Below are 14,647 nucleotides of genomic sequence, written 5' to 3' on the forward strand. Positions count from 1 at the left end.
TTTCTTACGACGCTTTCGCTTGGCCAGCCCAAAAGACGTGCCACCCTTACTATAAACCCATGGGTGCTCAAAGTTCCCCACATTAAGGAGGCCCTAATTAAAGAAGCTGACTACTATTTTCAAGAAAACGTGAGGTCGGTCACCTCAGCCGGCATCCTATGGGGGGGCGTTTGGCGCTGTTATGAAAGGCAGAGCCTTATCTTTGATGGTTGGCCATAAGAGAGAGCTTACCAAGAGCATTGTAGAGCTCGAGGAGGAGGTACTATCCCGGGAAAAAGCCCTGGCACTTACCCCTGATCCTGAGGTGCAGCACTCACGATGGTGTGTCTCGACTACACCCAGCTCCTGACTGAAGTGGCAAAAGCACGGTATACCTCCACGCGACATAAGATTTATGAACATGGGGAACGGACGGGTAAACTCCTTGCTTGGCTAGAGGGGCAAACCATTAGATGACTGTAGGGCGTATCGTCTAATCTCACTCCTGACAGTCAAGGCGAAGATTTTTGCTAAGTTATTGGCCAACAGGCTTATCCCCTACATTAGAGATTGTGCACCCTGACCAATCTGGGTTTATGCCAGGGAGAAATACAGCTTTCAATTTGCGGCGACTCCACAGGGTCCTGGATAGACACTATACAATCAGGGAGGATGTAGCTTTACTATCGTTAGATGCCTCCATGGTATTTGACACTATCGAGTGGGAGTTTCTCTTCTCAGTCTTAGATGGGATGAGTTTTGGCCCACCGTCATAAAGTGTATTCAATTGCTCTATGCCCACCCAACCGCACATGTGACCGTCAACAACCACGTCTCGAGGCAATTCCCATTGTGGAGGGGTACTAGGCAAGGGTGCCCTCTGTCACTTGTTGATTGTCCTTGTGTTGAAAACATTGGCGGTCTGGATCAGGGGTGACCCAGAGATTTGGGGGCTGAGGACCACAAAGACCGCATCTCCCTGTACGCGGATGACATCCTCTTATATTTGGCCTCACCCTCACGGTCTCTCCGCCAGGTTCTCCACATATTTAATATCTTTGGCTCCCATTCAGGCTATACTATCTATTGAACTAAATCCCAGCGTTATGTGATGTGGGATGCACCGCTGTGCTGCCCCCGTGGATACGACATACCAGTGGCAGCTAAGGGCTTCAAGTATCTCGGTATCTATATTTCTCCGAACCCAAATTTGTTCTATGAGTCCAACCTGCTTGCACCCCTGACTTGCCTTCGGTCCGATGCTAAATATTGGTGATCCCTTCCCCTTACTTTGCTGGGGCGCGCCGCCCTCTTTAAGGTGTTAGCACTGCCGCGGTTTCTCTGTGTGTTGCAAAACAACCCATATAAGGTCCCTGGCAACTATTTTGTCGGTATCGAGGGTGTTGTACGAGTGTTGCTTTGGGACGGACGGGCCACAAGAATAGCTATGATAAAGTTGACGATGGGGTGGTATGATGGGGTTATTGCTTTGCCCGACATGAGGCTTTATTATCAGGCTTCTCAGCTGGTTCCTATCAATAAATGGGTACATGGGGAATATGACAATCCGAATTTTCGCACTGATCGTTCTGGGTCGGTGGGGCTATGCTAGAGCACTCTACAGAAATCCTCGCAAGATCACCCTCAGGGGGCCTACTGCACGCACAGTGGAGGTTTGGCACGGTGTGAATAGAAAACGGGGGTGGCATAACCAGCTCACAAAGGCCACACCACTCTGTGAACCAGACCTGTTGGAGCAGTTTAGTAAACGCCCTGGTTTTGACAAGTGGGATATGATAGGTATCTCGACAGTGGGGGACATGTGGATGGGGGCGTAGACTAGCCACATTTGCAGATTTACAGAACAAATATCAACTAGCACAGACCGAGGCCTATCACTACCTACAAATCAGTCATGCAATCAACTAGCTTCTCCCTAAGGCTTCTCCACTGGAGGACCAACTTATACTTGACCCTGTGCACAAAAAGGACATATCTCTCACATACAAAAAGTAATTAACAATCGACCAGACCCCTTAAGGCGTCTGCAACAACTTTGGGAGGCAGATTTGGGAGACTTAGAAGATGAGGACTGGCGCGATGCTCTAGCTTCTCCGAAGGAAGTGGCTATCCCTATGAGATTGCGCCTGGTCCATCTGAAGATCCTGCACCGTGTATATCTTGACTCTGGGATTTTGGTCAAGATAGGTAGGATTACTTGACCCCCTGTGCCTCCGGCAAGGTCACCAACCGGGGACCTTCTTTAATGTTCTCTGGGACTGCTCGATAGTGCAATAGTACTGGAGCAGGGTCACACAACAATGGAGAGGGCGGGTGATTAATCTCATAAGGCCTCCCCCCAGTTGTGCCTCCTCAATATCGGGGAAGCAACTGACTTAACGCAAATAGAGCAAACATGGGCTTCGCTTGGATGGGCCATTGCAAAGCGTAACATTGCCAAGAAGTGTGGTGTGGGGGACGGTTCAGACTCCAAGTGATTGGGCAGCTGACATGGACAGGGCAATGCTTGCCGAAAAAGATGTCTTCAAACACAGGGGCTGCCCCAGGAAATGGGACTACAAAGGGGGAGTGGGGGTGGACCAGATACAGGGGTACCATTTGTTTGTCCCCCACTATAGAATTGCAACGTGAAAGGGATAGACTGCTGGATGTCTCCGAGATGGATGGTATGCCCCCTCCCAATACTGATTAAAGTAGTCACTTGCATGCCGGGTCTTGGGGAGGGGGGGTGCGTTTTAGTTTGGCGAGTTTGTTATGCTATGTACGATCTACACACTGTATATGCCAGAATGTATTGATCTGACGGAATGGAAAGATCTCTACTGTGTCGCCCAGGTGTCAAATGTATTGAAAACTGTAAATATTTGCAGTGGACTCGTACGCTGCCATATTGCTGCCGTATGTTTTTTCTTTTCTTTTCTCAATAAAAATGTTTATTAAAAAAAGTACTTCCATTCAGCCTCAAATCTGCTGCTAGAATATTTAGAAAATGTATGGTGTCAATCAGAGCATATCGTAGGAAATACGGCCATCAAGTAGTCCACTATCTGGATGATTGACTGGCCAAAGGAAATTCATTCATAACGAGTGCCTCTACCGGACCCTGTCTGCAACTCTTCAACACATTAGCTCTCACTTTAAACCAGGACAAACCATTCATGATTCCTAGAAAAAACATTACATTTTTAGAGGCAGTATAAGAGATGGTTACCAAGCATTCTTGTCCAAGGAAAGGCTATCACAACTCACCATCCAGGTCAGAGTAGACAGGCAGAATTTTCAGGAGGTCCTCAAGAAGGGATGCTTCTTCCGAAACAGGTCATCAGAACTGTGGTAGACTCATCAGACCTAGCTGCCCCTGGTCATTGCTGTGAAATGTGCTTGAGACAAAGTTATAGGCGGGAAGCTCAACAAAGGATCCAAGATATCCCATTTTCTTTCACTTCTCTGTTTGGATCACACACCGAGGGAAAATGACACACATGAAGTCGAAGAGGCGGACCTTCTAGTAGGTGGTTCAGACCTCTCAATGGCAGCAACACCGTCAAAAGGAAGAGGAGGCTGGTGCAATCTTTCACATCTGAAGGGAAGTCACTGAGAAAATATTGACTCCTCCATCACTTCCCTCTACATTAGCCACTGTGGTGGAGGTGAAGTATTGTAAACCATCTGCAAGATTGACAGCAAATAACAAAGATATGGTTCTTGAATTTTGTTCAGTGTGGATATATATTTTTTCAGATTCAAATCTTTTCTTTTTGTCTTACCACTTAAGAAATCCTGTCAACATCCTTAGGAATTACTACGAAGAGCAGTTTACACCTGACCACTCTAGTATGGAGTGGAGGAGGTTCCGCTACACGAAATAGAGATAGGAATTTATTAAGGTTTCTTTCTAGTTTGAAAAAGATTGGAAGCCAAATATCAATACAAACCCCCCACACAGCCCCCTCACTTGACCTCCTCAGATTAAAAACATGCTGTCAGGCTGCTGGGAAAACAATTTAAAATTGTCTCAGTGAGTGATCCAATCGTCTTCCTGGTGGTGCCCATCGACCAGTCTGCTAGGGTGTTTCCTTTCCATCAGGCTATTCCTTTACAGACAATAGTGACAGACCATTTCCTGCAAGGAGGGGACATACACCTAGGTCTTCTTCGCCTTCCACAGACATGGGGAAGAAACTAGCAGTTATATCCTATCAACCGGATGAAACCGAGAGCTATCCATATAACTTCATTTAGCATTCCAGTCACTGTTCATGACTAAATCTCTTTTTCAGACAGACAACACAATGTTTTATCTCTAAAGCAAGGGGGGTTCACTCCAGACCATGTTCTGTGGAAGCACAATGTGGAGATGGCTAATAGTAAAAGATGTGAGCAGAGTGAGTAAAATCAAGCATTGTGTTCCCAAGAACCTTTTATGGTTTTCCAATGGAGCAATGATCATCCTGACAACTTGTAGACATTTTCTCACTAAAGATTTCTGTGTTAGTCTATTTTATTGACCATGTTTCTTTCCAAACCCTGCAATTCTAGTGGAAAGAGGTTTTTACATGTGAAAATGTTTTACAATTCTACCTTGAGAGCACAAAAGATACAAGACAGTTTGGTTGTCTGTTTTGTTGCAGGGATTCTTCTATTAGAACAGAACTGTGCTTATAACCATAGTTCATCAGAATTTAGGGACTGAGTCACCATACCACCTCAGTACTTATGGGTCTGAGTCAGACCAGTTATAGTGCCTCACTTGCCCTCCTAAACTTATCAGAGAAATAAGTGAATTGGCACCTCAGAACACAACTCTCTCAACGCTCTCAGGGATTGCGGTAAAAGGAAACACTCTTTCGCTTTCTCACTCATACTTGTTCACAAAAAGAAAACCAGGAGAAATGAAGGCAGTTTATAATATTTAAACTATTGTGCTCTGAAATGAAATGTATGTTCTGCAATTTCTAAACAAATGCATACTAAAAAACTGTTAGCATGGTTAATAATCGATATATCAAGAAAAGTCCTTTCATTGTATTGAACAGACTAACCTAAACCCTTCTCCCTTGCTAATGAAGCTAATTGTAGATATATCAACGTTCTCTGGGATTACTGGCATACCGTGTACCTCAGCATACACTGATGGGTGCTCTACATCTGAAAAGAAGCAGTGGTCTTGTCTCAGAATTCTCGTTCCACGTGTCTGTTGCTCATGTGATAATCATCTGATGGGACATATGTGCGCATAAACAGCTGCATTTTTGTGTTCTGTCCAGGTGCTAGTGCCTGGCCAGAAAGAATAACATGAGACATTGTTGTTTGACCTTGTCTGTGGTGTTCAGACTAATTCCCAGGAAAACAGAAGGCACAAGAGCAAAACGTGTTTATATAGTAACGTGTGCAAAGGAAAATGTGGCCTGCAACTTGCACAGTTCGGCTACCGGAGGGAGAACTACAATGAGTCAGGCAGGAAAACCACAGCAGTTTGTAAACTATGGTCTTGTAAGAACAGTTTTATCTAGGACCAAGAAAACAGTTTCAAGGTAGAAATGATCTTGAATTATACACTTGTCGAGTCTCTACTCTCAAATAGGTTGTGAAAAATGTAGACGTCTGCCTTGACCGAGCACTCGCCATGAAAGAACAGTTCGCAGCCACTACTGGCACTTGCTTTCACGTGTTATGGCTGTTACGTAGAGCCCTTCCCCTTATTCTACATTCAATGAGGAAAACACTTGTCCAGGCACTTGTTGTTAGTCTTTTGGACTATTCTAATGCTCTATTGGCTTCTATAAATGAGACTGCTTTAAGCAAATTGTAAGTCGTTAAAAATACAGCAGCATGTCTCATAATCTTCCAGCCAGGACGGCAACTGCCCCTCTTCTGCGCACATTTCGTTGGCTACCGACTCGCAAAGTAATCCTCTTCAAGGTTTGCTGCCTGACTCGCTAGTCTTTGCAGGACAATGCACCTAGCTACCTTTCTGCAAAGCTTGATCACTATCGTCCTTGTAGAGTTTTGAGATCTAGTGATAAAGCTCTACTGGCAGGTCCATGTATCAGAATCTCACTCGGGATGCAGATCCTTCTCTTACTTGGCTCCCCTTTTGTGGCATAAGCTCCCACATACGCCAATGTGCAGATCATTTCAATTATAAGAAACTTCTCGAAACTGCGTTATTTCAGGCCTAATCGGTCTACTCCTCTGCTTGTTTTGCTGTTTCACGCCGATATTCCCCACCCTTGGTGGTTTGTGCGCATTATAAATTAAATTAACATACTTTCATAAGTTGGCAAATAAATCTCTTCCTGGTAGACCTAAAGTTCATTCAAGAAGGGGTAAAGGCTTCTACGGCAGGTCTTCTAAAATATGTCCCTATTTCCGAAATAAACAAGCACCTCTCAGACAGTCAGTACATATGTTTGACAAATTGTTTTCTGGATTCAGATTCCAGGGTGGACATTCATGTAGGTCAAGCCTATTTCACGAATCTGTTTGGTGGTTGGTCGATATTTCTTACTTTCTGATCTGGTTTTTTAGGTCGAGGACCGGAAATGCTGGCTTGCCAGCTTCCGGTCGGAGATTTAATGATTTTGAGTACGGGGCTTGAACCCGCCTCTCTCCTTCATCTCTCCTCCATTGGCTGGCTTCCTAAACGGAGGCCAGCCATTGGAGGAGAGATGCCTTCACTCCAAACAAGCCCCGTCTCTTTCGGATTTGGGGGCGTACATTTTGCTGTTCTTTCGCAAGTGACGTCATCCGTCACTCAAAACAACAAATACACGCCCCCGAATCCGAAAATGGTCGGAAGCTTGTGGCCGCCCTTTTTTTGTTTTTTTTGTTCTGCTTAGCTGTGGGACGCAGCGCTCCTGGCCCCTGTGCTTGCATTCCTCTGCTCTCTGGGGCCGCAGGGGCTGCGGCCTTGTGCTTTTCCCGATACGGTAAGTGCAGCCTGAGCCAATCATGAATCACCGACTTGCAGGGGGGGCGGGATTAAATCCGGTTGTGCGGGTACTTTATTCCCGTTACTTGTTGCTGGCCTGCTCAGTCAGGCGCCACAGTGCACAAACCCTTACGTTGTTCTGTGACTTGCTGTTGAGGTTGACCTGGCGGGCTTGGAAGCCATATGTTATCCCGTCAATGCAGCTGCCGCCTCCAGGCCGTCAGGACATATTTTCAGCAGCCTGAACTGTTTGGAACTTTTCCCTCACAAGTGAAAGTGAGTGCCTTTGTCCCTGTCGGGTGGAGAGGCTGGACTGCAGCCCTAACATGCGGTGTGGCAGGGAGACCCCTCAGCAGAAAGGATGCCTGGCATGTTGCACTAGCAGCATCAAGGAGCCCTGAAACAAAGTTAGGGCAGAGGATACGAAAGCTGCGCTGTTTGAGTCACTGCTCAGTGTTGCCATGACTGCCGCACATGAGGCGAGCAATGGCACTTCTCCCTATATGAGCCAGTGAGCACAGCAGCAGGGGAATGTAGTCAGAAGGTCCGAACACCTGTGCACATTTCACATGTATACTGTATACACTTTAGACACGATATAGGCGTATCCTAATCGTTTTGAAATACTTACTTATTTCAGTGTTTAAATATTTTAAAGCAGTTTTCACAAACATACAGTGAAATGTTAATAGGCAGAGAGAGCGTAATCCACGATGTTTAAGTTGGACGCATTGTGTTCAAGAAGCCGGTATTGGCATTGGCTGCATTTCTTAAAATGGTGGGAGTGATTTTCTCATAGGGGCATAGAAGCACTGGTAGACAATATCACGGAGCGCAATCGCGGGAGAGAGAGTGTGAGGCAAGTTTTTGTGCACCACAGGCGGCAGCAACGCTTCCTCACTGCCGGCCGGTGTTAGTATTTCTCCTGTTTTTTGTGTCCTAAGAGCACTATATAACGCCTTAATTTCAGAACGAGTGAGCGACAGTACAGCATTGAAAACGGGGTTAAAAGGATAACGCCAGCTGCAGGGATAATATATTACAGTGTGGCCTCAATTGCTTGCAAAGAATAGATGGGTAGGATAGTGTACCGCCCACTTGGGTTTTGCTGTGTGTTATGCTCCGGTGTGAAGTATGTTAGTGTAGCCTTTATGAGCCAACCATCTTTGAGCCTGCCACAAGTAGCGCATCTGCACCTAGCTGAACTTCCCAGCGAATACGTATGAGCTACCCCGGTTCGAGTTAATTTATTTATTTATTAAATGCATATTGATAGAGCGCGGACTTTACTTGAAGGTGGCAGAGAGCTGTACAATAGAACCGGTTACATTACAATGGAGAAATGTTATAAACATAGAACGTTACAGCACCGGCCACGGTAGGCAGAAGCAGCAGCGCTCCAAGCAGGGGTGCTAGAAATGCACACATTAAAGGTGGGCGTCCTTACACAGACATTGAATGTACCCGTGGAGACAGGGGAAGTAATTATTGAAAGAATACATGCTGAAGTGAGCTGATACTGCAGTTCGTTTCTGGGCTATCTCCCACCGCTGGCTAAATATAGGCTTATTACATTTCCGGATGGGGAGATGTCTTAGGAAGCATAATTAAAACTTAATTTACAGTCAAATCTTTATTGAAATGTCTTTGAAGAAAGTGGCATTTTCTGACTACTCCGTTTCTACGAAAGTCAACCATGGGCTTTTAATCGAGGTCAACTTGATATAGGTATGTTTTTTGTTCTGCCCTGTTTATTTCTGGTTGCTTAAAATTAAGGGCAAATGCAAGTTTCAGGCACTAACTCACAAGGTGCACGCACCTTACCTAAACGCAAGTAGAACACACCTGTGCACATTTCACATGTAGAATGTATACACTTTAGACACGATATAGGCGTAGACATATTACTCTGGATGTTGGTTCCTGAAGTGGCCTAAGGAAGGGATTGGTCATTGCATAGTTATGCAATAGGTCATGCATTTGCGAGCGATTACGCGATTTAAAGATTAAGCTATTGGCATTGTAAATTACAATGCCATTTATTTATGATAAAAAAAAAATCATGAGCAATGCCAATAGCTCTACCTTTAATAATGCCGAGACCATTGCACTGTAAATGCTTGTCTAGTGTGATAGGCGTGTTAGTTTTCTGTGCTCATGATTATTGATGAGGATACCCTGAAAGAGAAGGACAAGGTATTTACCTGTAATCCTAAACCTCCCAAAGAGCGTGTTTCCTTTTGGATCACAGCAGCCTCTCAATTCCAGGCTGAAAGGGCCTGTCACCTGTAGGACAGACAAAGGTGGAAGAGTGAGCCCAATAAAAGCACGGTCCCAATTTTCACTGTTTTGTCTGTGCTTGTATATCTGCTAACATTGCCCTTTGTTTCCTTTATTCTTCTTTCTAAACAAAATAATAGCTAAAGATGTATTGTCACAATTTCCTAATGTAGCTACTAGCTTAATTGATTTTCTGTTTCCTTTAAAAAAAAGAAAATTAGAAATAAATTTAATTTGCCCATCTTTACCCTGTTAATGGTCTGCAAAGACCTATATATATATATATCTCTATCTCTATCTCTATCTCGATCTCAGGGATCCCACGCATGTGGGTGGGACAATTCTCTTTTGAATCACTAGCTTGGTTGCTTCCCGGGTTAAGGTCCACAGCATACTGTCAGTTATTTTTGGGCTAAAGTAATCCCTCATCGCTTTCCCTATACTTCATCTTTACAACTGATGTTTGGGGCAGAAATGTTTAACTCTACAATACCTGACACTTTAAGTGACCATTGCAAGGCCCAAGAGGATCTTGTTCTCGTTTGTCGAGTTCTCCATCACATTGCTCATGTTTTGGTTTAACAAGATGTAGTGATTTGATTTGGCAATTTATAAAGCAAATATCTGAAGGCGTCAAGGCGCTAATACGGTTAGTCTACTTTGGAAGGAGATATGCTTGGTCCCAGTCCTGAAGGAGACATTACAAGGAAAAGAGACAGGTTTTCAATGCCTTACGAAAAGGAAGGAGGGTTTCCAGACAAGAAATGGAAGAATGAAGAGTATTCCAGAGCTTGGATACAGCCACCGATAAAGCTCTCCCTCCCCATCTTGCCCTTCGGAAATTAGGAATAACAAGCACATTTTTCCCTGCAAAACGCAGCTGTCTAGTTGTCATGTTTTGAGTAGCCTTTGTGATGGTGAGTGCAGCCCTAATCATTAGGATGTTGGTGTCACAAGCATTTATTCAGTGAATGGCAAAGGGCTGAATTCAATTTGTGGATTTATCCGCAGGAATTTAGCACAGTGTTATATACACTACCAATTAGAGGTACGCGTTTTGTTAATCTGGATAATAGTGGGAGCAATTTGAGGTCATGACTGATCATTGTTTTGGCACTGCTCTGATGCTGTAGCATGTTACTGGCATTTGAAGCTCTAATGTAGCACTGAGCATACCCTTCTGATCCTTCTGCATCTTACATACATTCCTATTAACCTCCTTGCCCATCTCTGAGCAAAGGACATTTTTTGTCATAAAGTTAGAATTCAATTGGTGTGAGTAATTTCAGCTCTTCAGCATTTGTCCTTCTCCTTGATAATGGAATCAAGGCAATATCGGCCCCTAATGTCACAAACCTTGGAACATGACATAGTTTAGTGGGGTAACTTTACTGTTCCTCCTACTTTCAGCCAGAAAATCTAAATAGTGTTACCCAGAAGCTGCGGTTGAACCTCTCTGCCTGCTGCCTGTTGGCACCATTTGTCTATTAGAATAGAAGGTTGTGCTTGATCTCGGACATGTAGTTTGTCGCTGTTTGTGTTGTTTGTAGACTCAACCATGTGAAATATTGCGAACGTCCGCAGTCGTGTCTTTTAGAAAGGGTGGCTACTAGACCATACATTAGGTTGCTTGCCTAGCTGGGCTCCTTATTATCCCATCATTAATGGTACTTCAAACATGAAGAACTAGTACTACAAATCTAAAGTATGGGTGTGATTGTCATTCAAGAAATTATTTAGAAAGAAAAACATCCCTAACTCCCATGTGTCGTCTGTATGTTTTTACAATGAATAGTACGTAGCTACGGTGATGTATGGGCATAGTTTTGAGGATTATAACCAGTTTATAGCGAAATTCACAAAATACCGTGAATTACGACGGCGTAGTTCACTCTATGCCCAGCCATACCTTTATTAAATGGTATGTTTCTTTATTTGGTTTATGTACATACAAATCTGTTCAGTTCATGTAATATATACAGTCGGAGTTACCAATCAAACACTTTACAAAATAGCGTGCCTGTCAGAGTGTAGGCAACATACTTCCGTGCATTTAGCCCTCTGCGAAAACAAAGTTTGCAAGAGCTGATATCATGAAAAAAGACGAGCAGAAAGCAGCAGGTTAAGAAGGGTGCTGGGGTCCACAGAGCAATTGTGTGCAGAGATTTATGCCCAGGCATACCTTTAAGCATCCCCACAAGCAGACTAGACAAGACAATTACAACAAACAAGGAGACCACAGCATTCATGCAACACAATTAGGACTTTAAACATAGCTCTCTTCATATTCGTTCCACAGTCAATTGATTTTCTATCTCAACATTTCATTGCTTTCCCATTTTTGCATGGTTAACCGAATCTTCTGGTCTAAGGATTGGACTTGAGACATTGAGGGCCATTGGGAATGTCAGGCTGACGGGAATCAGCATAAAAGGTACTGCTAAACAAGTAGTATGCAGGAGGATGATGTGAGGCATTACCATGCTGGCTGTTCACTCCCCTGAAAAGAAAAAAGGGGGTGGGGAGGGAGCTGAATGGTATGATCTATTCCCAAATAGTTGATTTGCCATGTGAAATAGATTTTGCCTATTTGTGGCTGTATGTTCTTATAATAAGATGCTTAATAACTATGTACAAAAAATAACGTTATTCGTGCATGACTCAATAGAGAGGAGTTATCTGTTGGTTTGTGGGTAGTTAGGGGTGGATTTAGTCTGTTTCTGGGTGTGACCTCTCCTGTTTATGGACCATCATATGCTCCTCCTTGTCTGGACTCTAAAATAGTACTTATTTCCTTTTTGCAAATCTAACGCTTGGTAGGAGTTGCGCTTGCATTTAGTGAAATCGCATGTATTCTGTTCCCACTTCAATGTGTTTAATTCTTTTAACTGGGTAATCTAATGGTTGTGTGTGTGTTTAACTCCTGGTACGATTCTTCAGTCACATGTATTCATTCATACTTGCTTTTTAAAAATTGCAAATAGTTTTGATTTGAGCAGTTTAATACCTTGTCATTGAAGCACATGTTGTCGATGTTATTAACTTAAAGTATTGAAACCCACACAGCACTCTCTGTACCAAAGAAGTGGAAGAAGCCAAAAGACCATCCCCAAAGTCCAGAGAAAGAATTGGAGGTAAGAGGCGAAGGATAAGAAGCATACCTATGTAGATCAACTTTGTTTCAACATATTATACTTTTTACAATTCTTTGTGTGTGCATCTAGATTACTTTCGTGACAGATGTAAGTAGTCAATTATCTGTCATACAGATTGGATAAGCAGAAATAAATGAACACAAGTAAAGAAAATAACAGTATTCAGCAAATCTCGTATCGGCAGACTATCCTATTCAGTTCATATCCTTTGTGGCACCATAATAAAATCCCAACTATTCCACGTCCTACTCCATAACTGTTTACATTAATATGTTGCATTAAGCTGATATTCAACCAATTTGCATTTGAGGGTTCATAGGTCTGACTTCTTGGTAACATACATCCAGGAATACATCTTAATCCGTGATAAAAGCTACCACCACTGCTATAAATGACACGCATTAAATTCAAATTGCTTTAGTTTTCTCTGTTAATTAGAACGAGCTCCCTTATAAGGGCACCAAAGCTGAGACAACAGCAAAGCACACTGCAAATAAACGAAATAGATTAAGTACTGATTTACAGAAGCTAAATATTTTTAGTGTATATCAGCTACCCAGTTAAAAGTAAAAATCACTAAATACATATTTTGTCTACGCAGCCGAATGATCAGTACTCGTGCAAATGTATGCAGTTTCCCCTAACACTTCAGCAATAATCTTTGAATATTAAACTATTTTAATGTAACTTTAGAATACTGGACTACTACCAGGTGATCCGTAGATCCATTCCCCTCAAATGATTGTGGTGGAACGCTAGAATAGAGGAGTACTGTCCCAAAAGGTGGATATAGGCAATGCAGTCTCCTTTTATCTGTGTAGCCTATTTCCTTAATCAGAAGAAAATTCACCTTCACGAGAATATCCGAACTCTACTAAAGGAAGTAGATGACGTCAGTGAGGCAAAAACCTGTGTCTTAATATTCACTAGAAGAGTTTAATTTGGATATGACCAGGGTTGACATTAACTATATAGTCAGAGGAAAACCCCAAGATCGTCAGCGCCAAAGGTTATAATTTTTCATTTCACTTTTAACTCCATCTTGAGCTATAGATATAATAAAGAAATGTGTTAAGCATCTGAAATCTATTTCCTAACTGGCTCATCTAGGAAAAACTTATGTTTACAAATTGGCATTTCATTATAATGTACTCATCTGTTCTTTTGCATTTTAATTGTTTTAGTTACTGTTTTAGATTTTGGGAAAGCAAACATGATTAGTTATAATCTTGTGTATTTTATATTCTGATGGTAATAACATCATCCACAGATTGGTTATCTCGTTAATAATTCAGTATGTGAATAATTAATATTCCAGCTACTGGCAAGGACCTGGAAAATGTTTTACACACTTTTACTGCACCAGTCGAGTATTGCCATTGAGCGATGCCGTCCATGTTTCCTCACATATGAGAACGGAACTGCCGTCCCCCGCCCATTAACTGCTTTTTATCTTTTCGTGTGTCTGGATTGTAAAGTATCCTCAGAGCTGTGTCCAGTGGTTCCACGTATCACCTACTCAGTAATTGTTTTTGTTTTGTCTTGTTTTCTTGTTTTATTTTACGTCTTCCCACCTGTGCAAAAGTAATTCAGATTTCATGTGTCCTAGAGGTATTGGGAAAAGTTAACACCCTAGGCCACGGTTTATGTGGAGCTTTGGTGTCAAGTCTATTCCTCTCCTCACACACCTTGATGTCCTAATCGTCTAAGGAATGAAAATGGACAGCTTGGGAAAGCCAGAGAACTTGCAGACACAATGATTGGTGAGCAGGATTGCTGCCTCCTGTTAAGAGCTTGGGTCTACTACTAGCACCAGAGCATAAAAAGTAATAAGCCAAGGTCTTGGAGCAAACCCCGTTCTACCAAGAACAGGTATTTCTATTGGATTTTCTTTTATGTGCTACTGGCACCTTTTATGGGTGACCTAATGTCCCAACTGCGGAAGCCTTTGGAATCCACAGCCCCCTTTTAAGCCTGTACACAGTATAGATTTACGTTTTATATACTACACGTCACAATTCTGCTGTGCTTCTTAAATTCACTATTAAGGGCCTTATAGAGAAGTTGCTTAATGCTGTGGTGTTTGGGTATAGAAAGGCATCAAGAGCAGAAGCTGTGTTTACTTGAAGGACTCACTCTCGGAGACACTGGGCTGGAGGGAGGGGCAGCCTGGCTCCCTTTGCCCACCTGACACTGTTGCATCACATGGGCTGAGAAACATCATCTGCTTCAAAGTCAGAATGTAACCATGATATCACAGTAAGACTGGTCTAAGTTC

At 43.0% G+C, this 14,647-nt stretch overlaps 1 protein-coding gene across 13 annotated transcripts in view; it reads left to right on the top strand.

Moving 5' to 3' along the window:
* Nucleotides 1-14,647, top strand: part of EIF4G3 (eukaryotic translation initiation factor 4 gamma 3) — a 1,426,031-nt gene that overhangs the window by 787,735 nt on the left and 623,649 nt on the right. For all 13 annotated transcript variants that reach the window (XM_078642564.1, XM_078642569.1, XM_078642559.1 and 10 more), the window contains one exon: nt 12,281-12,348. In XM_078642564.1, coding sequence (XP_078498690.1) covers nt 12,281-12,348 — 68 coding nt within the window. The remainder of the gene's footprint in view (nt 1-12,280; nt 12,349-14,647) is intronic.

This window comes from Lissotriton helveticus, chromosome 5_1 (genome assembly GCF_964261635.1).
Source record: "Lissotriton helveticus chromosome 5_1, aLisHel1.1, whole genome shotgun sequence".
NCBI lineage: Eukaryota > Metazoa > Chordata > Amphibia > Caudata > Salamandridae > Lissotriton > Lissotriton helveticus.